Raw genomic sequence first — 27,491 nt, 5'->3', positions numbered from 1 at the left:
GAACCAGTAAAGTTTCTGAGCATTGATCTCACCACAGATTCCACAGCAATCTTTGATTTTGAATTGCAATAAATTTTGAGTATGTTTTATGAGAATGTTTTTAATCTAAGTGGTGAGACCATATATGGAGACACAACTGTACTGAAAAGTTTGGTTTGATTAGTCATTGGTGTAGCAGTCTTACATTTGAAGGCAATGAAAAGTTATTTCCATTGACTGCAGTAATAGGACAAGGGATAACAGGTTAAAACTTAAACAGGGGAAGTTTAGATTGGATATAAGGAAGAAGTTCTTTACTGTAAGGGTGGTGAGGCACTGGAATGGGTTGCCCAGGGAGGCTGTGAATGCTCCATCCCTGGCGGTGTTCAAGGCCAGGTTGGACAGAGCCTTGGGTGATATGGTTTAGTGTGAGGTGTCCCTGCCCATGGCAGGGGTTTGGAACTAGATGATCTAGAACCCTAACTATTCTATGATTCTGTGATTCTATGTACAGAAAATGGGACTACAGAGTATGCTTTGTTTTCTGTGCACACCACGATGCACCAGTATGAAGATGTCAGCAAGAGACAACTTTCTATCAGAGTGGGATATGTGAAGGCCAAGTTTGGCAAGATAGATGAATAGATGTGGAAGACAATGAAATCCCAGGAAGGGAAAAGACATGACTATTGAGAGATAAATGGATAGGCTGCAAATGGAAACTGTCCAAAACCCACAAATGATATAACAGGAAACAGCTGAGCTTTTAACCTTTCCTGGAAGGTATTGCCACATTTTCAAGTCTCAAAACTGTTTTATCAATGCCCTATGACATAGTGTATTTAATGCTATCTATAATTAACAAAGAAATAATTATTATTTACGATGAAATAATTATTAGGTCATTAGTTAAATTAGACCCAGAATGCAAAGAGTTACTAATAAAAAAGAGATTAAAGTGTTTATTTTTCTTTCTCCTGGAGACACATCCCTGTTAAAGTATCATTAAATGGAGAACCATTTTTTGCACAGCATTATGGAAGTCACCAGAGAACTGGAGACTATCCCACTCTCATAAGTATGTACAGAAATTTGCATTTGGGAAGTCGGAAGTAGAAAGTGAATTGAACAGCGAAAACGCACAAATTCATTCACATGCTGGGCAGATATTTGGTATATTATGTCATTGACCTTGCAAGAGGATGGCCCTTATGCACAGTCTCTTGCACATCTATATTCTAATGGCTCTGTTTCTAACATCTGCATAGAATTTATAGTAAAATTTGCTGCTGAATTAATTGAATCTGAGTTCCAGAAGTACAGACAAGAGGTGTGCAGCACAGAAGAACTCCAGGAAAAGGCTGATATCTACAGTGTCAGTGGCTCATTTATCCTGGATACAACCAGGATAAGTGCAAATTGAGTCGCTTTTAATATGTACAGTCTGTTCATTCTGAACAGGAGGAGATGAGAGAAATTAACACTCAGACAGTATCACTTGTGTCTGAGATGTCTGTCTCTGTGTTATATCTTTGCTGCATATCTGAGAGTCAGCTGGGAAGTGCGCGACCTGCAGTTGTAATGGAGCCTGTGGGACTTCAGCCACTGCCTTCAAGGCAAGGCTCATCCTTGATCTCATACAGGATTTTTCATAGACAATCAGAATGTCATATTTCACATTTCTGTATTTTTTTCATATTTCTTTCTGTTCTGCAAATGCTTTATCCTTCCTGAAAACATACCAGATTTCATTAATTATATTAAACAAATCAAGATCATTTTAATTACACTTAACCTAGCTTTGCTTCTACACAGGGCTGCCCTTACATATGTTGCTGGCAACAACCGTTGCTTTTTGGAGACCAGCATTCCCACTGCTGTATGCACAGGTAGCATCAAGTAAGAGTTAATTTGGTGTGCAAGAACCAGCTGTCTCATAAATTCAACTCATTTCTTTCGTTCATCCAAACCATCTTACTGGAGTAGGGCATTGAGCTTCAGCTAAAATGACCTTGATTTGCCTACTAGGCACCAGCTGCATCCTGCTAGATTTAATAAGTAAGTCATTCATTCTTTATCTTGGTCAGCTTTCTTCATTTGTTTTCCTGATTAAATTATGGAGTAGAGATTTTCATAAATTCATCATCCCTGTGGTTTCTATTTCACTTGTATTTTATGGAACTGCATTAAACTTCCCAGCACTGCTTACATATTCGGAAGTTCTTCTCTTTCATATGTCCTCCATTTCTTAGGATGAGAAAATAAAGGAGGCTTTTATGCACTTGGGCCAGTAGAAAATAGAAATCTGTTGTAATATTCAGAGTTCAGATGTTCAACAGCTCACCCAGCTACCCCCCTGAGGCAGGACAGGTACACTGCAGCAGCTGCTGAGCTTAAGCCACATATTTTGTCATATGTTTCTTTATTTCTAATGAAGGAAACTTCTTTACTAAAGCTCCTGAATTAATTTTTACTACACTTAGCATTTCTATGATGAGGAGGTACTTCCTTATTCTCTTGTATTTTTGTCTAGCTCTTAATTATGGTAATCTCATGTTCTACTTGCATATGGAAGAACTGAAGCTAAGAACTTCAAATGAAGCCAGAATCTGTCCCTAAATTAATACTGTTGCAGAGACTGAATTGCAAGCAGAATGGTTTTTCGAAGAAGCAGATAACACTGTCTCTGGGCAAACCACATGAGTATAATGGTTCAGCCAGTTAACAGACTAAATAACCTTAATAATGATAATGATGATGATGATAATACTAATAATAACAACAATAATAATTATGACAATGATAGTGATGATGATATATTAGGTTGCACCAACCAGAAAAATAAAATAAATGTAAAAGTTTTAAAGACAAATCTTGTAGAAAAACCTTGTTTAAAATTAAGTTGCTGAATGATATCAGCAGTTTGGGAAGTGGATCACTACTGGGAAGAGTTTGGCTGCTTATGATACTATAAAATTAATGTCTGAAAGTTGGCTATTCTAGATTACTGGGTTCCTGCAAAGTCCTGTCATAGGACTTCAAATTCACTCAGAGCTGAATCAATTTTCTTTTCCTCTTTGTCACTTGTCCTTGCCTATGACAAAGGTCAGCATTTTTAAGTACAGTGATTTGGAACTGTTTGAAGTAGGCCGTTTCCTTGTCCCAGTGTGTTAATCAGGACCTTGTAATTAAAAGTAACCTCCCAACAATGAACTAAGGGCTCCATGGCTCTTTGGTATGCTTGGTGGTTTGTGTCTGTGTTGTTGGAACATTTTTATGTTTCTGATGGAGCAGCTTAGCTATCAAGGAAGAAAATAGCCAAGTTGGCAAAATACCGCAGATATACAGTAGTGTAACACACTAGAGAAAAGGTTAATGTGGAACCTGATACTTCCTGGTGCACTGGCTGCTGAGAGAGGAACGATGGATTTTGAGAAACTGGTGGCATTCATCAGCAGGGCTCTGAATTTCCAGCTTGTAAAAAAGTTGCATGAGTTAAATGTATTACTTAAAATCTGAATGACAGCATAAAACATGAGAAACATGTGGAGAAGCTAGATCAAGGACAGCATGCATTATTTATTATGTATTACAGTCATTGGGATTGTTAAAAAAACAAGAATGCCCTCCTAGTGGTACAAGAAGCAACTATGACCATCATTAAAATACTTGGGCAATAGTCCAGAAACCTAATTTGCATACCTGCCTATACGTCTTCCTGCCAAATGCCCTCCCCTTTCACATTCTCTCCTGGAAACCCATCTTTCCTGTTTGTTACTTCACCTCTTTCATCACCTATGTCTGCGAGGCTGGAGGCACCCAGCTCTCAGTGCCCTCCGGCAGGACTGGGTTTTCAAATCTAGACACAGCATTACCTGAGCAGGAGATTAAAATCAAACCAAAGGGAATACACTTCAGCCAAGGTACAGATTAATAATGGGAATTCAGTGAAATACAAGGATGTATGATTTGGAAACAAAAGAATTAGTGAAAATAGAAAAAAACCAGGAAAATTCGTTGAAAAGTGCCCTAACAACTACAAAATAATGTATACTACATGCAGCCTCTAAGAAGACTAAATTTTTGTTTACCAGAAGAAGGGAAAGGAAAATAGAGGAGAAAATTTTATGTATTTGTCTTGTTCCTCCTAAAGTCACTTGAAGACGAGAGTTGCTTAGATGGCTTTTCTATTCAATCTAAAGGAAGTACGTCCTACCTAGCAACTTTCTCTTGAAAATGAGATTCAGAGATCTGGCTCAAAATTTTGTCCTGGATTTTGCACTGTTCATCTCCAGTGTATCTGGTTATAATTTAAATATTGACATCTCATCTGGTAACTTTAAAAATAGATACACTTCTTGTATTTTATCAGCTGCACTTTAACATCAGTTAGAAATTCCCTTACCACTGATAGTACTGAAGAGATAATGTCCTTGATGAAAGTTTTACTGTCTTCCTTATGAAACAGGGTCTCATTGTTGAAGAATACATATAAGCAGGTTTTGCTTTTATGGATGTAATCTGTTGCATGTTTTTTGTGTGACAGCATGAGAAAAAGGAGAGAGAAAATTTTAGGAGCCTTTTCATCTTGTTACAAAGAAATCAGACTTTAGGAGCAAAGGACAGTGGTGTTTTTGTGTACTAACAATAGCAGTATCAAATCAGTATTACTCCCAAGTCCAACAGAGAATGCTCCTGTGCTGAGGACTCAGTACATTGGTTTACCTTAGCAGCTGTGAGGTACTCAGCTCTTGGGCTGAGGAATTAATCTTCTCAAAGGCTTTAAAATATTGTTAAAAATAAACCAGGATCACTGAAAACATCTTTTCAGGTAGTGGCTGTTAATCTGCTTGCCTCTGCATCGCGTGTCCAGGGCTAATTGCCTTGTATGACCTGGTGATGAATTGGTCTTATGAATGGTGCTGTGCCTGGATTACTTTGCAGTTGCTAACCTAAATATTTGCAGGGAGGATTGCCCTTCTTACAGGGCCTGCTTTGTATTGTGTGAAGTTGTTAAGGCTGAGAAGCCTTAATGTAACTGATACAGCAGCATGCAGATGTGCTTATTTTTATTTTTCTTTTCAGTTTCTAGCTTTGTTGTTTTTCTGTGTTCTGACTATAGTAAAAGTTTTGGCATGAAATGGTGGCAAGTGAACTGTTGTTCTATTTTTCTGTATTTTCAAATGAATTTTGAGCTAACTAAAAGTAGTCTGAACACCTTTGAAAGCCACATCTTTTATTTACAGAACATAGACAGCATGGGAAACATGCTTTGTTTTATTAACATGCTTAAACTCAGGTTACCAGTGTAGACATACTACTCCTAGAAGTGTGTTTAGTGTCCAAACCCTCTTAAGCCTTCTTTGTATTGGTTGAGATTGCTGCTAGTGGTTGTAAAAAGCAATAGTAGTTTCCAGAGGGACAACGGTCCTCTGAAAATGTAACAGATTTCCAACTAGTAGTAATCAAGGGCAGAAATTATGCAGCTACCATGGATTTTACCAGATGCTAAAACATCACAGGATTGAAATCCTGGTTGTCAAAGGGGACTTGAAGCATTTCTGTATCTGCCAGAGGGACAGCACAGCAGGCCACAAGCAATCCAGGAAGTTTCCAGAATGCATAGAGGATAACTTGCTAACACCGGTGACTGAGAAGCCAATGAGGAATGACACTCTGTTGGACCTCCTTATGCTTCCAGAAAAGATCTGGTTGAGGATGTGAAGGCTGGGAGAAGCTTTGGCTGCAGTGACCAATAGTGGCAGAGTACAAGATCCTGAGAGGAGGAAGCAAGACAAATAGCAGGATCACAGCCTTCAAGAGAGCAGACTCTCTTCAAGAGAGCAGACTTTGGCCTCTTCAGGAATCTGCTTGGAAAAATCCCATGGGAAAATATCCTGGAGAGAAGAGAGCTGACTGACTTTCAAGAATCACCTCTTTCTCCAAGCTCAAGAATGGTCCAGCCCAACAAGCAGAAAATCAAGCAAAGATGGCAGAAGGCCTGAATGCATGAACAAGGAGCTCCTGATAAGCTCAGACACCAAATGGAAGCACACAAAACTGTATTTGGTTTACATTGCAGGGTTTTGGCACTGGAGCAGATATCCACATTGTCTTGTGGAAAGATCTAGCCTGGAGCAAGTGGGTATTTCCTGAAGTAGCTGCAGTCCTTTGAGAGCCCACACAGGAGCAGATTCTACTAAGAGGAACTGGAGCCCATGTAGGAACCATGCAGGAGCTTGTTGATCCTGGAGAAATGAAGCCCATGGAGAAGACCCATGCTAGAACACTTCTCAAAGGACTGAAACCCATGGAAAAGACCCACAATGGAGCAGGGGAAAAGTGTGAGGAGGAAGGAGCAGCAAAGACCATCTACAACAGACTGAGCAGAACTAACCACAGTCCCCCATTTACCTGCATTACTGGGGTAGGGTCTGGCAGAAAAGTGTGGAATGAAGGAATGAAGCTGAGCCTGGGAAAACGGGATGGATGGCAGAAAGGTGTTGTTTTGTCTTTGTTTTTCACTACCCAAACCTATTTTAATTGGACCAAATTGAATTAATTTTCCCCAAGTGGAGTCTGTTTTGCTCATTAAAGGAACTGGTAAGTGATGTCCCTGTTTCTGTCTTGACCTATGAGCTTTTCTATCTTGTTCTCTCTGTCCTTTTGAGGAGAGGTGGTGAGAGAGTGGCTGGATGAGCATCCAGCAGCCAGCCAAGGTCAACCCATTACCAGGAGGTAGAATCAGGGGCAGGTGACCTGAGAGGAATGCAGAGACACTGTCCAAGCATGCAGAAATGGGGTTAGAAAAAGCAAAACCCACAGGGAATTGAAACAGGTGAGGGACCTAAAGGACAACAGAGAAGGCTTTAACAGGTGTATCAGTGGCAAAAGTAAGGAGAAAATGTGGGCCTACTGCTGAATGTGGCAAGCAACCTGAAGGCAAAGGCTATGGAGAAGGCTGAGGAGTGCTTTCTTCAGTTTGGTCTTTGGTAATACCAACTTTCAGGAATCCCAAGCTCTGAGTGGGAACACATGGAGAAAGGCAGACTTCTTCAGTAAGGATCAGCTCAGGGAAGATTTAAATGAATCTGAATGTATAAGTCCATGGGGCTTGATAGGATGCACCTATGAGGGCTGAGGGAGTTGGCTGATGTCATTGCAAGGCAAGTCATGATGATCTTTGAAAAGCTATAGTAACATGGGGAGGTTTCCGAGGACTGGAAGCAGTAGTTGCTCCTGTCTTCAAGAAGGGGAACAAGAAGGATCTGGAGAAGTACAGGCTAATCACCCTCAGCCCTGTCCATTGGAAGGAGGCGGAACACAGCTTTCTGAACTAGATGATCTGCAGAGGTACCTTACAACCTCAACACAATCTGCTATTCTGTGAATAGATAGTCAAGTCACGATTTTGCTAGACTCTATCCAACTGGACATTTGTTCAGTTTCTGTGCTTTAATCTCAGTAAGCCATATATTTATATTTGTCTTAGTAGTGATTTAAAACCTTTTTGTCACAATTTTAGACAGTAAAAATTATTTTGGGACAAGGAAGTTATTTTCCATTGAGATGTATTTGCCCTATTTCTGCTTTGACTTGTGTAGGTAGCATCATATAAACCACTAAATCTCACTGAATTTGGAAAAATACACTTTCATACTTTTATGGTAAAAACCTGGATAAAACAGCATAAAATGGAGGTGGTACTGTGCAGTATTCCACTTCTAAAAATGAGGTCATTAGGCCTGGATAGTTCTGATTTCCTGCTAATTTTGAAGCAGATTATTCTGCAGTTTATTCTGGCCTTCTGTAGGTTCCTCTTGCTGTTTTGGCTGCTTCTGCCCTAATCAACTGTTAAGATTTGCATTGAATAATACTTTTTAATACAAGTTTGCTCTGCTGATTGTTCCAAGTTTTGGAGATTGCTCTCCAGAACATTTTTCACCAAAATCTGAACACTGCTTTTATATTTTGATTACTTCACATCTTGGATGCCAGCACTTCAGCTCATCAGATCAAAATCTTAAATGCTCAGAATGTAAGGGAAAGTCTGAAAAAAATTGAAAGTACTGTAACAGGCTTCATACAGAGGAAAAGTTTAACTTACTCCAGTTTGTAAAGTGCTCGGAGATTCTGAGATTGCAGCTACAATTCAGATATAAATATAACGGTCTATTGTCTTCCAAGCAGGAACCTCATCAAGATACTTCAGTTACTGAGTTGCCAAAACTGGACTGGACTTTGCTGCTAGTCTTGCCAAGAAGCTAAGGGTCATATAGCCCTCCAAACTTAGGTCTGTCTTCTACAGCAGCATCTGATAACCTAAGCATAAGCACAGTTTCATGGGCAGGAATACCAGAAACCGTGAGAAAAGGCGTTTATTACATTTGTGTCTTTGTTGTAATTTTTCCTTTGTGATCTGAATCTCGACCCTTCTCTTTGCACTTGTGAAGTGTCTGGAGATCATCTCATGCCAAGTAGTATTATTTAATTTTCAGTTTCTCCTAAAATTTAAAAGCACCAAGCAGGATGGGGTATTTCTTCACTTTCTCCCTCCCAGGACCATGATCAAATTCGACATTCACATGGCAGCATCCTAGGTGAGCAATTGTGATGAGTGACTTGAGACTAAGAAAATTACTTGGATTTAGCATTTAAGATAATCTTTACTTAAAGATTTATAGAAGCAGAGGAAAGTCCCCTTAGCTTTACTGGACTTTGACTCAGAAGGCTCAAAATGTTAAAAGCCCAGCCTTGCATGAGAAGAGTATGGCTGTGAGGATCTTGTTTCTTCCTTTTTACTGAAGGCTTTGAGAGTAAGTGAAACACTGTGGAGTTGTGATTCTCTTTATATTCTGATATAGTTAATTTTCTTGGTACTGAGATTTCAGCAGAGCTTTCAGCTAAAATGAATGTAATTAATAATTGGGAATTCAATAATATCTGAATTTCAAATTATTGCATGAGACATATGAAGCCTTGTACTTCCTTATAAATTATTAATTAGGTTTTGAAAATTATCTTGGCTATGTAAATCTATTATTAAGGAAATCAGTTGGCATTTCTACTTTTAATAAATTAAAGTAATATTGACATTAAAAATTCTCCTTGGGATTATTCACAGAATAACTCCAAGAAATGTAAGACAGAAATTAATTTCTCTTTGAACTAGTGATCTCTTGCATTCACAACTGCAGTTATTCTCCACATCTTGCTACTCTGATTCAGAAAAAATGCAATTGGAAGTTGCTGTTTCTTCTGGGGAGGAAAAGAGAAGTTCAAATCATATTTTACCAGATCTTCTGTTGCATATTACTTTGTCTTCTGTCTAGGGATATATAGGAGTGAGCTGCACAGGTCCTTTTGACTGGAGAGCACAAAGCCAGGGGCATTCTACATTTCTGTATGTGATGCCAAGCTCTTGGTATAAATGTGGGTCTCCAGTTGGAAGAGTTTCTCCCTCTGTACACCATGCAGCAAAATCAAGGAAGCTCAGGTCCCATCTTTCTGGCAGGCACCTACCTGGTTTTCTGCACTGTGTTCTGCCACTGGGATAACTCAGCTCCCCAAATGCAGTGCCTTCTGCTCACATAAATACTTTCCTGTGGCACTTTGCCGCTCTCAAAGACATAATTATACCTTTGACTTTTTCCTCTTTCATCTGTTACAGTAAATGACCAGGTATGGCCAGGTATGATTTTGACATTTAGTTCTGCTGCTGACACCTGCAAATACTAGAGCTGGCCGGTAGGGTTTTAAGGTTTGTTGTTTTCATTTTCATGGATGTGCATTTAGCATGTGCCATTTTGGATCACCCATTTTGTCCAGGTGCAGCTTGCTCGGGGTAGATTCCAACTGATAATGACCAACTCACAGTTTGCACAATATTTATCTAGAAGCCTTTGATCACAACTTCATGTTATTTCTTCCTTGAGTGCTTAAATTTACTTTCACCAGACGCTCCAAACCTTTTCTTTCATATGGTAAATATATAGGAATGCTGCATATGAGACTATTCAGCACAAAGATTTTAATAAAACACTCCTGTAAACATGCTTGCTTCTCTGTTACAGTTATTCTAAGTGTATGTTTAACTTGCTGATTTCACACACCACTGTGCAGCCGTTTGTTATATATTAACTTAAGACTCAATCCTGCAAGATGCTGACTGCTTCTGGATCATGTCGAGTCCCTTTTCCTCCCATTAGTGTTAAAGGGCTTACAGGGCACTCAGCACCTTGCAGGACTGAGCCCTGAATCTGAGCAACAACAGCCTCTTTCAAGAGCCAAGCAGGTTTCCTGGAACCAGGTTTGTACTGTAACTGGCAATATTTTGTGCAATGAATTTTTATACGTTCAGATTAAATCTTACCCAGAACAACAGATCTTGTAGTTAATGACTGCTGGAAGACATAAACATGTAGGTATATAAGATGGTAGTTACTTACATTTTACAATTATGGCTTTATTAGTTGTTTCAGTTAAGTGCAATACCATACTAATCTTTTGTGTGCTGGCAGCAGAGTGCTTTGCCCCTCTGTTAAGTGTGTCTGGTTTTTAGACTTGCAGATAATTTGTTTGGTTCATGTAGCAAAGCCATTTGGGCAGTATTTACTGCTGAGCTTACGCACTGAACAATGGGGTGCTTTGTGTACTGCTACTTCAGGGGGATCCCACTGGCAGTGGCATTGGGGGGCAGATACCCTGGCATTATCCTAGATTTCTGGAATCCCCTTGGGCTTACATTTGTGAAAACCAGGAGAAATATTTAGTGGCCAAATGTATCTTGATAAGACCAAGATGTGGTGTAGCCTGTGTATACTACAGTATTAGTTACTACTCTTTCTCTGAAACTTTGCTTGAGAGAAGACTGTGGTGTTAACCTGCATTGTAAATTCAGATGCATTTGGCACAGAAAAAGTGTTGTAACATACTGTTTCCAAAAAGTTGTTCTTGCTGGTTTGTATGCAGATGAAGAGCATAATCTTCCATTGTTTGCAAGGAAAAAGTAATGGGGTTTAATTCCATCCACAAGCAAGGAAAATTACTTCCAAAAAGGCAGTCCCTACCTTCCCTGTTTAGCACCCTCCCATGCTAGGCAAGCGAGGAGGTGCTCTTTGATTTTGATCTTGGTATCACCTGCAAATGGTGGTAATTAAGAACTAAAAACTAAACCTGAATTTTGCTTTCGGACTTACACTTCAGGTTGGGCAAAGACCAAGGCACAGTTCTGCTCTAGGGACTGATGGAGGAATCTCTCTTTAATTCAAATACACCTGTGTGATAATAACTGTAGCTTTTCAAAATAAGCAATGACACTGCTGGCCTTTGCCCTCACTCCCACAGCTGAACTATCAGTTGTGCACATGTGTGGATTATCTCTTGAGATTGGTGTTATTTTAAGTATGCACTAGTAGAGGATCACATACTTGAATTGTCTGCAAGATCACGGCCCTGGCGATATGCTCGAACTGAAATCGGTATGAAATTGGTATGTAAATAGACTCAGGATTAAGCAACTTGCTGACTGTCAAGTTGGCTGCTGTGCTTTTCTGGACAATAAGCAAAAAACCCAAACAAAACCAAGCTTTTAGGAGTCTTTAGTAAATTAGAGATTTTTCTGTGCAGCTCTAAGTACGATTAGCTAAGCTAGCAATACTAAGAAGTTAAGAGTTTTTGACCCACTAAAAGAAAGTTGGGAAGTAGGTAGAAGTTTATGGGAACAAATGTGGACTGCTGATGCCAGTGAAGTATTTTCTGAAACTTTCAGCATAGGATGAAGGCACCACATGATCCCATATAAGAATATTGCAGCAGAAAGTAGTCACAAGTACTCAATATCCTCCCTGGGAAAACAGCTCCTGGTTTAGGGGAAATGAGCCTGGGGCTGGTTGCATGCTAATTGCTTTTCATTGCTGTGTGTTAACAAAGCTGTTTAATACTTGCTGTAAAGCCTGGATTTCACTCTCCTCTCATTTAACACCAGGTTAAATCTGGACTAATAAGTTCTCAAAAGCTTAGAGGTTCCAGTAAAATGAGATTTGGTTAAAAATTACAGGTTGTTTTCTGCTAGTAAATGTAGCTTTAGTGCCTTAAGCAGTGAGAGAAGTAATACTGGTGAGAAAAGAGAATATGGGTCACTGGGATATTTAATGATTTAATAGAAGGTGCTGTGTCTTACTGCAAACCTTAGGATGGGTTCCTTTCTCCAGAGAGCCTGAACACCCTTTGTCCCCCTTTTCTTGGACTTCAGCACGATGAAAAATGTAATAGTCAATTTTGAATCATTTCCAAGTGTTTGTATGATGTATCTTGGCCTGTATCAGACATAGCGTGCCCAGCAGGGCCAGGGCAGTGATCATCCCCCTGTATTTGGCACTGGTGAGGCTGCACCTTGAATCCTGTGTTCTGTTCTGGGCCCCTCACTACAAGAGAGACACTTAGTTGCTGGAGTGGGTCCAGAGAAGGGCAACAAAGCTGGTGAAGGGTCTGGAGCACAAGTGTGATGAGGAGCGGCTGAGGGACCAGGGGGTGTTTAGTCTGCAGAAAAGAAGGCTCAAGGGGACCTTATCACTCTACAGCTACTTGGAAGGAGGATGGAGTGAAGAGGTGGCTTGTCTCTTCTCCCAAGTAACAAGTGATAGGACAAGAGATAACGGCTTCAAGCTGTGACAGGGGAGGTTTGAACCAGATATTAGGAAAAATTTCTTCATTGAGAGGGTGCTCAGGCATTGGAACAGGCTGCCCAGGGAAGCGGTGGAATCACTGTTCCTGGAAGTGTTCAAAAAGCATGTAGATGAGGCACCTAGTGACATGGTTTAGTAGTGGTCTTGGCAGTCCTAGGGTAAAGGTTGGACTTGATGATCTTAAAGGTCTTTTCCAACTCGGCTGATTCTATGACTCTCTGATTTTGCTTAAGTGTTGAAAAATTGAGATTAGAATATTGTGCAAGGAGCAGGATGGCTGTTATTTCAGTGTTTCACAGGCAGCAATATCTGTGACTATGAGGGCTCAATACTGAACAGGAGCTCTTTGTCAGCAGAATGATAGCAGGATTTCTGATAAATTAAGCATCTTCTCTTGACCTGGCACATTGAAGTATAAAGCTGATCCTGCAGTCATCTGGAATTGGCTTGTTATAAAGGTACACCCATGACTCTGGTTAAAACAATTATTCTGGAATGTATTTGTCTGTGGCTCTTCAGGACTTTCAAAGTTAAAGCCTTCATGTTAATCTTGTCCTTGCTAGGAAAATTACCAGATGCTGACAGGGGGTGTCACCAGTGGCTCAGCTGAACATATGCCGCATATGGCTTGGCTGCAAGTGCTGGACAGGGAGGTTCCCTGCTGCTGCTGAGACTGCTGAAAACAGGTTTTAAACCAACTGATTTCAGCACAACACTAAACGTCAGCCTCTATGCAGTGTCCATCCTACCAGTGAGACTGAACACCTACGCAAGTGTAGATCGGCCTGCCAAAATTTTGCTGCATCAAAAAAGCGTTAGGTGGCATATTTACTATTACACAAATGGTAGTTTTTAAGTATTTAGCAATCCCAGTATCCTTGCATTGAGATTACATTTGTATTATTTTGTTGTGAGGCTGGAATCGAGACTGAATCAGAGATTGAATGCAAAGCAGATTTAAATCTCTGTTCACCTAATGATTGATTTTGATCTCTGAATTTGACACAACAGCCCTCCCTGAAAAATTCAATTAACCAATTTCTGGAGAAAGTATTTTCTTGCTTTTCCAGAGAATACACTTTAAAGTATTTCCTGCCTGCAATGGTGCCACAGAATTTGGAGTTTCATTTTGTGCCTTTTGCAAACCTGCTACAGGCACCCACATCTTACTCACCTCACACCCACACATCCTGGTACCCTACAGCTTTGAAAAACAACACATGGAATAAGCTGAGGGCAAGTGCATGTTCCTTTAGCCCTTTCCAAATCACAGCCCTCCTGGGCAGCTCCTGAGTCAAATTTCAAGTCTGGAGCCATTTCAGGAGTCCCATTGCTTGTGGAAGGAGTTTCCACTCGCCTCCCAGCACTTGGATGCTTATTTCCACCTTCTGCTCTGCAACAGCTTGGGTGCAGACGGGGGTGCTGGTTCAACTCACAGCCTGGCAGGAAAAAGCAGAAGGTATGTCCAGCATCTCTCACTTTAGGTGGTGGCAAGCAATTAGATTGGCTGGAGCCGCCAGTTCTACTTTCATCCATACAGGCCAAGTAGATCGAAGGAGGTGATGTGAAGAGGAGCAAGTGGTCTGTGGGGCATCTCTGGGTGAGAGTGGGCAACAGGAGACAGCAAAGCAGCCATTCCTCTCTTGGAATGAAGGCGAAAGTTTGCTGAATTACATTATGAAAAGTGACATATGGGAAGAGATCTGACTCAGGTATTTTAGTATTGCTTAGACAAAAGACAACCTACAACAGAATTGGTGCAAACTGCCTCATTTTCATACTGGAGCAGGAAATTTGGCTCACATCTCCAGCTTAGTATTTTAATTATGTATCCCAGGATGTTGAGGGAATGGCTTGCAAGGTCTTTCTTGTTATATTTTCTTAACCTGAAGTTTAACATGATCTTTTTAAAAAGGCCAGTGTCACTGACAGGAACCGAAATGTCCATTTTGCTGTTTACATTGTTTGGGCAAAGACAGTTCACCATTGTAAATTAATTTCCGTAGTAAAGAAATGTGTACTCTTTCCTGTTCAGAGCTATCCTGTGCTCTTACAAGGCATAAATTATGTCTTGTAAGAGCAAATCTGCAAAATTTAGAAGATTAATGGGCCATCATCAAAACAGGCAACTGAGCCTTGAAATGGGCACTTTAATCTGAACTCCTTTCAAAAACCTGGAATTCAGGGTTTGTCTTCTGCACAGGTAGGTAATGGATTATTTTAACCATGTGTACACTTTTTATAGCTCTCATCACTGTATTCATCAAAGTGCCAGAGGAGCATTGATGGATTTGTCCTTGCAGGCCCATAGGTTATAAGGTACTATTCCTATCATCACTTATTTTACACATATGGCACTTAAGCCAAGAAAAGTATGCTGAACTGCCAAGGTCAGACAGAAACAAAATGCAGAATATCTCTTCGCTGCCTCAGTCATGAAGACGTCTTTGCTGCCTGAGATGAGGTTTCATTTGTTCAGATAATTTACTACTACTTTGGGTTCTGGTAGAATCCAGAGTTGTTTAACCTCTACTCTTTGGAATATGGGTGTCTGAGGCAATGGTCACAAAGGACACTTGGGGCACTGGTTCCAGCCCCCTCTGTCTCAGACAATTTGGTAACTTAGGTATACATAACTAACTTACCTCAGGCTACTAAAGTTAGGTTTTCTTCCACACCATTCTAATAGGGAGACAGCTGTACAATTCCGATGTTCTGATCTTAAAGAAATCTGGTTTCCTGCCAAATCTGACTTGCGCAGCTGCAATCTCTTACAGAGGCAGTCCACAGGTATTATATGTATTGATTCCTAGAAACAGTTATTACATTATAAATAACATCAGATTGTAAGAGATTTCCTTGACTATACTACTGATGAAAGATCTAATTGAATATATATTGTTGTTTCTAACAGGACCAGTAAGCTAGCCCCGAAATTATAAACTTGTATGTGTCTGATTCCATGTCCAGACAAATAAGCTTTTGACTGAGCAGCACTGTGTTTTCTCTGTCTTTAAAATCAGGCAACTTCCTTTCCTGACAAAGTAAATAGACAGTTTACTTAAGTTTCATCATCCATGTTTTAAAAAAACCCTCTTGATTTTAGTATTAATAAAGAAGAAGATAATTAGCTACTACAACACTGCAGAAACAGAGGGATGACTATTAACTGAAGGCTTATTCTTGCTTTAAAGTTTTCATCAGGCTAAATTTAGAGCACAAATTTTATTGAAAAGGCCTAGCATGTAAATGTTGTTGTAGCACTTCATTGTTTAAATTGGGGTTTTCTAGTTTTTCCATTCCATGGGATTCTTGATAGAGTTAAAACAAAAAAGTAGATGTTATTGACAAACTAGAGGTAGCATTAGTGAGAAAGAGAAACATGGTAGAGATGGTAATTCAACCTTCTGGCACAAGAAACATGACCGTGAATGTTAATGTACTTTAGAGTGTAATAAAGACAGCAAGTTTGTCCTTGTGAAAAGAGACTAGACAAAGAGAAGTATTGATACTAATTGAACCCCCCCTCCGGCCCCCCCCAACTGTGTAGGTCCTAAAGCGCATGCATCAGGACTGCCTAGAAGCCTACACCAAGCCTCAGTGCTTTCCCCTCAAATGCTGCCTGTTTCTCCTTTTCTTAAACTTCCGGAGATACTCTTCTGACTCCATGAACATACCAAAAGCTGTGATTGTGCAGGGCTTTTTGACCTGGCCAGCATGGAGTTAACGAAGGTGCACAGCTGCCCTCTAACCAGTTGTGTATTTCTGTTGCATCACACTGGGCCAATTATTCTACTGAGACCTATTATTTTATTGTAATAAGCATCAGAAGTAAGATGATCTTATATAACTTTGCATAATCTCTACTGATGCGGCATCATTCCTAATGAAGTCCACCACCTGCTTCACTTGTAAAGCATTTCCATCTTTTCTAACATCTGACGGACACTGTACTTCTGCAGTGTTGCTGCATCTCTATTCCCTTCAGCAGAACTGAACGGTTTAAATGAGGGTTGTGTGCTGCCTGTGCTTCCTCTGTGATCCCAGGGAGAAGCACCATTACTCGGAAATCAAATAAACCCACATACAGCCCCTTGCTATGGCTCATACACAAAAATGCATGAAATGCACTGACTCCTCCCTGTCACCCTAGCCCCTCGTCTGAGCGGTGCAAATATCCACTGGAGGTGACCCTCAGCCCTCAAACTCCTCAAGATCCTTTATGTATATATCCTTCCACTGATATATTTTGGCCTCCTGGTTGTATAACAGGGCACATTCATGTCCTCAGGTGATTTTGGAAGGGCAGTTTTGAATAGAGAGGACGGAATAGCAGGGTAATTAGATGGGTGGGGAAAAGTTAATAAAGAGCTCCTAACAGTAGTCACTTTTACGTGCTATTATTTCAAGCAAGGAAAATAAATACAGGATAGCTGTAGGGCCATCAGATGTCATAGTGAGAGGTATGACTTTGGAAAGGATGGCAGGTGGAGCAGAGAAAGAAGAGAAAGCAAATGGCTGCAGAGTGGGACAATTCCGACTCTCTGAAATCTTACCCTTTCCTCCCAACTAGTCCATATCACTTTAATGTACATCCATCTAACAGAAAATCTGGTAAATTTTTTCAAGACAAGAAAAAAAAAAGTATAGAAAAAAGATTAAACAAAACCCATTTTGGACTAATTTCTTCCCCCTATTTCTGTCTACTTTACATCTCCATGCCCTTTTCCTTCCTACATCTTACACTTTGTAAGACACAAAATAAAGGTGGAATTCAGCCTTCCTAATTGGTAATTGGAAGTCTTCTTTATGTTTAAACACAATGATCTGTTTATTGGAAACTGTTCTTCTGTAGTACCAGCCATCTCTTCATGTCATGCTGTCTGAATAATGCCTCTTGAGGATGGGGAGAAAGAATAGCATCACAGTCAGACCCCGTGGGGTTATAAATAGCATTCTAGCAGCCTGAAAGACTGAAGCCATCATTAAGTTGCATGCAGCTGTAGTGGTGTAGGTGGGTGAGTAAGAGCAACTCGGAGATGGGATAATGGTAACCTGGTACACAAGGGTCATTTTTCATTGATGGCGTCACTCCATTGGGCTATTGTGTTCTCCCTAAATTAGGTCTCTGTTTAACAGAGCTGAGCAACCTCAGCAGAACAACCTTGGCAAAGCACATTTAAAAGAAGATTACAGGCAAAAACAGATTGTTGTGTGTTGTGTTTTAGACCAAATTGTGACAAACTTTCTTCACTGTGGTCATTAATTTTTATCTGCATCAAAGTAAATGCAACAGGAAGTGGCCTTTTGGAAGTAGCATACCATCTTCCTACATAGGGGCAATGATGACTTTCAACAGGCAAATTAAGAAGTTAATACAGCAGTTTAACCCAATCAGTCCTTTGAGTGTTTTCCTTAGCAACGTGATTCATTTTCTGGAATGGTTTTTTTCAGTGCCAAGATGACAAAGGTCTTGAATTTGGAAAATACTTTTCAATCTATTATTGCTAGGTTTTTTGCAGATAAACAGAAATGGAAAAATCCTACATTAATTTCACGCAGTTTATATATAAGAGATTAAAATAATTAGCAGCCTATGTTAGTTTGATCTTGAATACACAAACATACTACTTTTCCCTCTTTTCTGAACTGAACAAACTGAGATCTTGATCTTGCTCTCAGTCAAGTCAGTGGGGGAGTTGCTTTTAACGTCAATAGATATATGACTCTGTTTAATTCCCCCTGTGGGACCTGTCGGTGTGTAAAGATTCCTTGGAGGTTAATTGCTTACAGGAGAGTCTCTGGCTGCAATGTAAAAGGAAGGTGCAAATTGCAGAACTGAAGCATTAGCCATGTATTGCAGCCTGGAGAAGACGCTGTCATTTAGAGTAAAGGGATCCCTTATTTCAGTGATTCTGCATTCTAATAGTTAAATTTGGTCACTCATTAATTTATAGTATGTCTTAGAGAGTCACTTCCTTTGCCATCTTGCCCAATAGCTGTTAAAGTAGAACAAATGTTTTTATGTTTTCCTGAAATTATTCCTTTTGGATCTTTTGTATTTTCTTTACAGTACTTTAAAAAAAAAAAAAATCCAAAAAAATCACTACTTCTGAAAAGTATTTGTAAAAGAACCATGAATGAAATAATAGAGCTGTCAGAGTGGAATTTCTAAATCACATAGAAAGAATAATTTTCATTTAGACTTTTCAGATTTAAGTGAGTGACTTTATTACATAAATGTGCCCTTCACTATTCTGAGAAAGCAAAGAGATGTGCCACTACTCATTAAAAGTTGGAGGAAGGGTTTTTCTTCATCATTAAAACTCTATATTCCTTCTTTCATGTCACATTTTTTGTAATCCTTTCTTACCTCTATTACACTTGGAATAATCCTTCTCATTCCTTTTCACATGTGCATTAAACCTCCTCTAAGTTACAGACTTAGAGCTTCTAGAACAAGCATTCCATTTTTGTTGCAGTAAATGTGATGACCATTGTCATATCATCATTAAAAATCCCATGCATGTACCAATATGGGATTTATTCTTGGGGCTCTTCACATATTACTGTACTTTGTCAACCATAACACGAAATGGTGGCACTGTCTCCCACTTCACTGAAGCCTCTGTTACTCCTCTGGAGTCCAACTATTAGCCTGTAAATAACAGAGAAACATATGAAAGTGCTATGAATTTGTTTTTATTTACACTTTTTCAATCATTCTCAGTGGCAAATAACCTTAATCTTCTCAAGAAACAAAAAAGCTGAAGAAACTGCCAGTTCAAAAGTACCTTTTTAAAATCATAAATTTGTATGACAGTTTGCTTTTTTAAGATTGTAGAAAAACCTTTATATAGGCAGGACTAACCTACTCGAAGTTTGTTTTGCAACTTTAAAGAAACACTATGGCTCATTTTTCTTCAAATATTGTAAGAAATTGGAAAGTGTTCAAGTTTATAGTGAGAAGAGTGATTTGCCTTCTTTCTTATGGCAGTGCTGTTGATAAATTTTGCTTTGCATCATTTTACTAAACCTTGGTGTGGCAGCACCTGAATACCATATACACTTCCTAGCCATTAAAAACATAATATTCAGATTAAGAAAATATTTGGGTAATTATGGGTCTCCAGAACAGAAAGTGAATCCTGTTCTCAGGCATATTCTTTGGTGTGCTGCATCTGTGCTTTGCTAAATAGTTCGTGGAAGGACAGTCAATGAAGCTCAATGAAGCTGCGAGAGTTAGAAGAGGGTTTTTGCATACTACCAGTGTGCTAACAAGTCTGGAAGATTAAAACTGTAGTATTTACTTTTAGGAACTTGACAAATGTCTAATTGACTAAATACTGTTATCTCTGTAGTTGCAATTTTCTAGGTATTTGCTTTATTAAGTGACATTTAAAGAATACAACATATATTTTACCTAACTAGCAGGGCTTTCCATGGCAGGAGGGTTGGAACTAGATTATCTTAAGGTCCTTTCCAACCCTAACCTATGATTCTATGATTTCATGAAATTCAGTTCTTGCAAGCATGTTTTTAGCCTGTTGGTACCTTCTTTCATAATTTCTATTTCTTCAAGTCACTTTTAACTGGCTGATGAGCTTCAAGTACGTTTAAAAGAAAGGTTCAGATCTGAAGGTTACCAGATTTTCTGAAGTTTCAGCAACACTGTTGGCTGGATAAAGGAGACACCCAAATTAGTCCTTCAGTTCAGCTCAATAGTTTTTTCTGTTCTTTTTGTCCAGCTGGTGGATAGAGGACACAGGAAGATTTGGGAGTTCCCTTCTCTGGGAGCTTGTGGATTTAAAAGGATGTGCAATGGATGCATCTGGGATATTGATGGAAAGGAACAGAGAGGAACATAGAAACACAAATTCATTGAAATTCAGGTTTGAATAGTGCTGTCAGAAGTTTAAAGTGACCAGCACAAACCCCTAGAGATAGCAGGAAGCCTGTGAGACAGGTTTACAAGACCCGTTACACATGTTTTTAAAGTTAACTTCTGATACATTTCTTATCTCGTATAAATGAAATAATATTTCCCTTGGCCATTTTAGTGCCTTCACTGAGACCCCCTTCCGAGACTCCCCTTCTCAAAGTCTGAAGCAGATACTTCTTGTCTGCACTGACTTGAGAACTTCCCCCCAGGCTAACAGGCATGGTCCATAATGGACCTTCTCTACACAGTGTCAGTGTTTCCCATCTTAATCTCTGTTTATTTCTCCTCTGCTTCCCATGCTCAGCACTGTAAAGCAATCACTTTGCCTGCTCATTTGACTCACATTTTAAGACTGATTCCTTCCATGGGGTGTACCATAAAGCTGAGGACAGCAGGACCTGGGCTGGTGTCAGGCTGTGCCTGTTGCTGCTGACAGCAGGAGCAGCCTGTGGTCACTCTCATAGTTATTTGCTACCTCATTTGACCTACATCCCTTAAGCCCATTTGTTTGCCTCGTCACCTAACTACACCAGGCCTTTGAGAGCAGGCCTACACTGCTCTCCAGAGAAGTAATTACAGCATGTACAAATCGTACTGGTCTCAAAGGAGAGGCAGTGGGGCTGATGGCCTTTGTTACTTCTTCAGGGTGTCTGTGCCATGCACTCTGTGTTGCCCCATTTTAATTTTGCCACTTAACATTGTCTCAAAAAATTTCCCTTGTAATATATGAACACTGTTCAGATTGTGCATAAAATGTTGTTCTAAATATACTTTGTGAAGTGGTGAAAAAGGAATGACACGTGATCAGAGGCTTTTTTTCAAATACCTTAGGTTTACTAGGAGGAGTAGTTATAGTGCATAAGGAAACAGACTATTTAACCTGCAGTTTATAGCTGGGAAAATAAACTCACAAAATCGTTGAATAGGTTGGAAAAGACCTTTAAGATTATAAAGTCCAGCCATTACAGCAGGACTGCCAAGTCCACCACTAAACCATGTCACTTAAGGGCCTTATCTATGCATTTTCTGAACATTTCAAGGGATGGTAATTCTGACACTTTCCTGGGCCGCCTGTTCCAATGCCTCACCCCCCCTTTCGGTGATATGCAGCCTAATCCTCAGTTGGTGCATGCTTGAGCACGGGTAAGAGCTAGCTGATGTGATGGCCAGTGCTACATGGCAGGACTACAGTGCGAAGCCTGTGCCATGACAAAAGCAAGGGTGAGCGGAACCCGCGTCCGTAGCAATGCACGGTGAGAGGTGAGGTGGCAGCACGGATGAAACTGTGAAGGTTCTAAACGCGATGACCCTTGGTGGCCGGATGCCTTCCGCTGGGGCACCGCCGCCGCACACAGGGCTGACGCTCCTTCCCGCAGCCCTGGCTGCGGCCCGGCGGGAATCCCTGCGGGAATCTGCGGGCGGAGCGGAGCGGACGCTGACCGGGGTACCCGGGGGTTCCCGCCCCGCCTCTCCCCGCCCCGCGGGCCGGCGCTGCCCGCCCTCCGCTGCCATAGCGATGCGGGCGGCGGCGGGGACGGGCTGCGGCGGCGGCGTGAGCCGGCTCCCCCCAGGTAAGACGCTGCTCCGGCAGCGGCAGCACGGCGGGGAAGTTGCTGTAGGCTCCGCGCTGCGAGCCGAGTCCTTCATTTCATTGCATTGTACTTGTTCTCCTGCCTCTCCCTCTCCCGCTCCCTTTCTCAGGTGCAATTTCTCCCAAAGCCGCTTCCTCTGGGAACTTCTCTGCCGAGAGCAGTGCCTCGCTCTCATTATTGTTATTTACTCTTTTATATTTTCCCGCTTGGAAATTCGCCAGCGGTCCAAGAGCACAAGGACAGGCCCTTCAAGTTTCGGTGCCCAGCGGGCTTTTTGTCCGGCCCCGGTGCCGCGGTGGCGGGGACAGGCTTGGCCCGGCTCGGCTCTGTACTGCCTTGCAGCCCGGCGGGCTCCCGCCGCGACCCCGTGAATGAGGGGGATTAAAAACAGCGCAGAAGGAGACTGCGGGCGTCTCGCTGGAACACAAGAAAATCCTTTCATCCCAGAGGGACGGAGGCTGGCAAAACTTGTTGAACTGCACTCAGGAGGAGCAGCCTTAAAACCAGTGGGTTCCGAACTCCTCGTTTCACGTGGTGGTCGGGGTTTGCTGTGCGGGGTCTACTGCACCTCAGCCCGCTTGATACAGCCCGGCAGCGGTGGAAGCCCCGGCAGGTTAACGCATCTCTTTTGGGGGCTCTGCCACCGGTCCCCCGCTTTCCGAGGAGCACCCACCACTGTCCCTCGGAGCCCCTGCGGCCACTTGAGTGGAAAGAGACAAAGAAGGGCCAGGGCTGCCTCTCTCCACCAAGCAGAGCTGTGGCTTCCTCCTTTCGGGGTAGGGAGATATCCCTCGCCTCCTTCCGCCGGCAGTGGCAGGTTTGTGAGGATCCCACTGGCACTTGCAGAGAAAACCTTCGTTTTTAAGATGGTGCCAGCTTTGGCCTGAGCATCCCTGTGTGTTGGACTGAGTGGTTTACGTGCGTTGGGCAGCACGGGGGTGAAAGCACCTGTCTGCCTGGCAGAGACTCTTGGCCAGGGCAGGGTGGCCATGGCTGGTGGTCCCCACACACCGGAATGTGGTTTGGGCTGCTGGATCTCCCAGCCTCAGCCTCAGGGGGAGATCCCTTATGCAGCATGTCCCAGTCACAGAGACTGGTCAATTCCAAATTTGTTTTCATTGTGCTGTCATGACAGCATAGCCTGGCTTCTGGCTTTATGTACTTCTGAATCTTGTTTTCTTTGGCTGGGAGAAACACTTTCTGTGCACTTGATGTAACTTTCAGGTTTACCTGCTAAGGCACAGATAAGACAGTTGAGCATCACACAGCCTTCTGACAGCAGCAAGTGTAGGAAAAAATACTTAGGTTTTCCTCTTCTGTGCCTGCTGTTTGAGGATTAGGTGGCACTTGATGGTCATTCTCAGTTCTTCGGGTAAAAACTCATATGTCTTGGGGCTCAGTGCTGAGCACAATGAGGAGGGAGACTGGATTGTTGTCGTTGGGGGTTTCTCTGTCTTAAGTGTGGCTGTGAATTGTATTTAGTGTTGTAAGGTAGGTGTGGTAGTCATACTGACTTTATTAACTTATTAAGCATTATTGAGGACAAGTACATATTGAAATTATTCTGGTCTCTTAAACTGCTAATGAATGCAATAATACTTTGAGGGTGTTATGAATTCCTTCTCTCCACTGCAACACACCTTTGTTCAGTGAGAAAGAACTCCTTTATTTCCTGTGTGCCTTTATTTCCTACAATAGGGCTCAAACTTCTTTCAGTTGGGGACTTTGTAAGGAGATTTCTCTAACGGTTGCTTTTGTTTTCCTGGTGCAGGCAGTGCAGCCTGAGGGGCTCAGCTCACCCAGCCGATGGGAAAGCAAGACAAACCAAGGTGCAGCAGATGAAGGAGAGGCAGCAAGGTCAGCTGGTGGAGACAGCAGTGTCGTTGCTTTGAGCTACCCCAGCCTCCATCTCCATGCATACAGTGTCGAGAGCATGACAACATTTCCAAATGGTTGTGGAAATGGCACCACCGTTACTTGTATAGTTATGGAGAATAAAGAGCCCCACAACCAAACTACATGTGTCAGTCATAATGGGGGGTACAGCACCAGCAACAGTCATGAGCAGGAAATTCAAGAGGATAAACTCAGTCCTTCCAAAATCATGCGCTTTTTCACCACCCCTCGGAAACGGGCGAACTCCAGTTCTGACAGGCCTCGCTCTCTGGTTTTGATGGGCAACACAGCTACATGGAATGCTTTGTCTTCCATCAGAAAAATGGGATCTTTCAAGAAGCTGAAATCTTCAGTTCTCCAAGGAATTCAAACAAGGGAATGCTCAGACATGTTAAATGAGAATGGCATTGGCAAACAGGGTTCAAACGGGACAGTGGTGCGAGTTCAGACTAACAGGTATTCTTATTCGGGGCCTCTACAGGATTTCCAGAATGAGGTGGATGGTTTAGGTTCTGACTGCTCTGATGCGGAGGAGTGTGACGAGTCTTTCCTGAGGAACACTCACCGCTCACGCAGCATTCGGCGGGCTTATGGTGCTGGCCGCATAAACTTGCTAGACACGGATAAAGTTGAGAGTCATCACAACTGTACAAGGCCCATGTCGCCTGTTATTGCAGAGCCAAAGATCTGTGAAATCTTGGTGAAAGACTCTGAAAACAATAGGGTCATTTATCGGAGAAGCAAAAGTTCGGATAACTTGAACTTCCTGAAAAAAAGCTCATTCAAACGGAAGTCCACCTCAAACCTTACCGACCTCAAGGTACCAAATGACAAACAGATGCCAACCAGGACTGTGAGTGATACTTCTGCTGACTCGGACAAAACCGGTGGGAACCTCGAGAGGAGATCCAAGCGGTGGAAGAGCCCTATCAGGGCAAAGGATTTTGACCGAGTTTTGAAACTGGTCAGTAACGTTACAGATGTCGCATGGAAGAAGGATGGCCCTAAGAACATGGCTCCTTCTCCCACCGAGCAGCCCCAGAGAACAAGGTCGAACAGCAGACTGCATGATGACTATTCCCGCAGGGTTTCCAGCAGCACGGATCATGACAGAAAGAGATGCACCTCCCCGGTATCTAGTCCAGACACTTCCTTGCCTGCAACACCTTGTCTGCAAAGCCCTGCAGTTGCTCAGGATAGGAAGGTTGAAATGAATGTAGCTGTTTCTGAAGATAAAAGCCTCGGGACGTCATCAGATATCCCAGACTCTGACAGCTTATCACCCACGCTGAATGACATTGGTCCATTTCCCAATGAAGTGTTCTATTCAGACTCGGATGAACCAAAAGCTACCCAGCAGTTTACATACGAAGCTGAAAACACTCATGCTCCAGTCAGGCCAACTACTCCAAAGCCTCAAAGTCCTCCTGCAGAGAAGATCAAGCACAATATGAATTTCCAGTGTCCAAACCATCACAGCACATTGTCACTGAGCTCATCAGAGAGCGAGGAGAGAGTTGAGGTACCTGGGCTGAAGCTGGGCAGGAACCCTGTTTGCTTCCAGGACTTGGTGCAAACTGTGTACTATGATGATGGAAATGAAGACAGCGGCATAAGCAGCCACTCACAGTTGAGCCTCAATGTAACCTCTGGTGCTGAAGAGAAAAAGGAAGAGGTAAGAAAGAATGCAAAATCCTTTAGAAGCTGTACAGGTATCTATCAGGTTTTGTCTTTATTAATGCAAAACAATGCAAACAATGCAATATAACCTGACTACTAGTACCTATTGCAGGTTGTTATTGCTAAAATATGCTGACAGCAATTATTTCCTTTAATATATTCTCTTTGGATGCTAACGTCAAATTATTTTTTCTTTGTGCATTAATATCAAAGACAGTTTTGGCAGCAAAGCCATTCCTGTTTGTTTTCAAGGGCAGCTTATTGCACCCTGCAGATATATCACCTTGTCATGTGGTCTTGTTGGATTTTCCAGCCTGAGCAGGGTCTGGCTGTTTCCTTCCAAGCTGAAAGGCCTCTGAAGTGTCTGAATGTTTTGAATTAGCATTGATTCAGTGCAAATAATTGGCTATGGAAGTCTTGAAGAGCATGGTAATATTTGTAGAGCAGTGTGGCATGAAACATACAGTAGAGAGATTTAAGCATTGAGGTGTCTCCAGTGTTTTCACTGGGAAGTGATGGCTATGCTGAGGGCGAGCTGTTTGGTTATTTATTTGTCTGTAAGTTTCAAATGGCAGTACTTTAGATGCTCGGCAGAGTGTGTTGCTACTAATGTTTTGGTGAAGATAGATATCAGCATTTCACTGCACCTAATGCATCATTTTATAGTCTCAGTAGATGGGTAGGAAGAGGTTGCAGCACCTCTGAGGTAAGGTCATGTAATAACCTTACCTAAAGCACAGTGTGAGCTGGCACCAGAGCAGTTGCAATAGCTTGGCAGTGTTGGTGAAGAGCTGTCAGATGTATCCTGCACCCATCTGAAACGGTGCAGTTACTGAGCCCCAGCGATGTGCAGTAATGTGGGTTTTGGGATGAGGCAGCAGAGAGATGTTTGCTACTCACTGGGAAAAATGCAGTGGGGCAAAAATCCCTCTGAATCTGTATGAGTATGGAAACAATTCACAGAATAAAGCTGGCATCTTCTACATCACCTCAGTTTGACTAAAAGTATCTGACACCTTAGGAATGGGGTAGACAAAGGCAATTGTTGCAGCTGTACAAACTTCAGCATTTCATGCTGTAAAGTCTTAATGATGTCTATGAAACTGTCTGACTTTTAAAAGCTTCTCTTGGTTTTTGCAGTCTAACTGTAAATGGTTACAGAGCTTATAAATATTGCCCTACTAGAGAAAAGCAAGTTTGTTTACTGTAGTGCTTGCAGCTATGGTAAGATTGGAAAAATAAACCCAGTGTATATAGATGCTGGGGCTTTGAGGCTATTCCTCTTCTGGAGTCCCAGAATTGCCCCAGCCATCCATCTTTTTCAACACCCACTTAAGAGTGTGTGCAAGGAGATGCTTTCACACCACTGGAAGATGTGAGAGCACCAATGTAGACTTGTATCAGTTCTATTTCTCAGGAACAAAATGGGAGGTAAGAATTAATGCTACTCATCTACCATCTAGTGGTGATCTGCGATCATGACTCAAGGGAAATTCAGTTGATCCCCCCCCTTGGCTTCAACAAACCAGTACAGTTTTTAAATGAATGTGTACACTGGGTGGATAAAAGTTACTGCAGTTTCAGTTTTAACACCACATTGTGTTATTATCTAACATGCAATTTAAGCTTCTCTTTATATTATAAAGTATTTTAGGTTAATTGTGAGTGCCTTCTAGTGCTCACTTCTGTTGTCTAAAACATGGAGTGTGCCTTGGT

The 27,491-nt window shown here is 41.7% G+C and overlaps 1 protein-coding gene across 6 annotated transcripts in view; it reads left to right on the top strand.

The window, feature by feature from the left end:
• SPATA13 (spermatogenesis associated 13) overlaps nucleotides 1-27,491 on the top strand; it is a 155,214-nt gene that overhangs the window by 81,272 nt on the left and 46,451 nt on the right. For 3 of the 6 annotated variants that reach the window (XM_061374423.1, XM_061374418.1, XM_061374421.1), the window contains exon 2: nucleotides 23,971-25,770. In XM_061374423.1, coding sequence (XP_061230407.1) covers nucleotides 23,971-25,770 — 1,800 coding nt within the window. Of the gene's footprint in view, nucleotides 1-10,149; nucleotides 10,289-22,050; nucleotides 22,179-23,530; nucleotides 23,553-23,970; nucleotides 25,771-27,491 lie in introns of those variants that run through there. The other 3 variants (XM_061374420.1, XM_061374422.1, XM_061374419.1) reach the window with 3 other exon arrangements.

Source organism: Neopsephotus bourkii, unplaced genomic scaffold, assembly GCF_033783945.1.
Source record: "Neopsephotus bourkii isolate Nb327-2 ecotype Australia unplaced genomic scaffold, CSIRO-AGI_Nbou_v1 NB_1638, whole genome shotgun sequence".
Lineage (NCBI taxonomy): Eukaryota > Metazoa > Chordata > Aves > Psittaciformes > Psittacidae > Neopsephotus > Neopsephotus bourkii.
The sequence above is the reverse complement of the archived record's forward strand: the minus strand, read 5'-3'. Positions and strand labels throughout refer to the sequence as shown.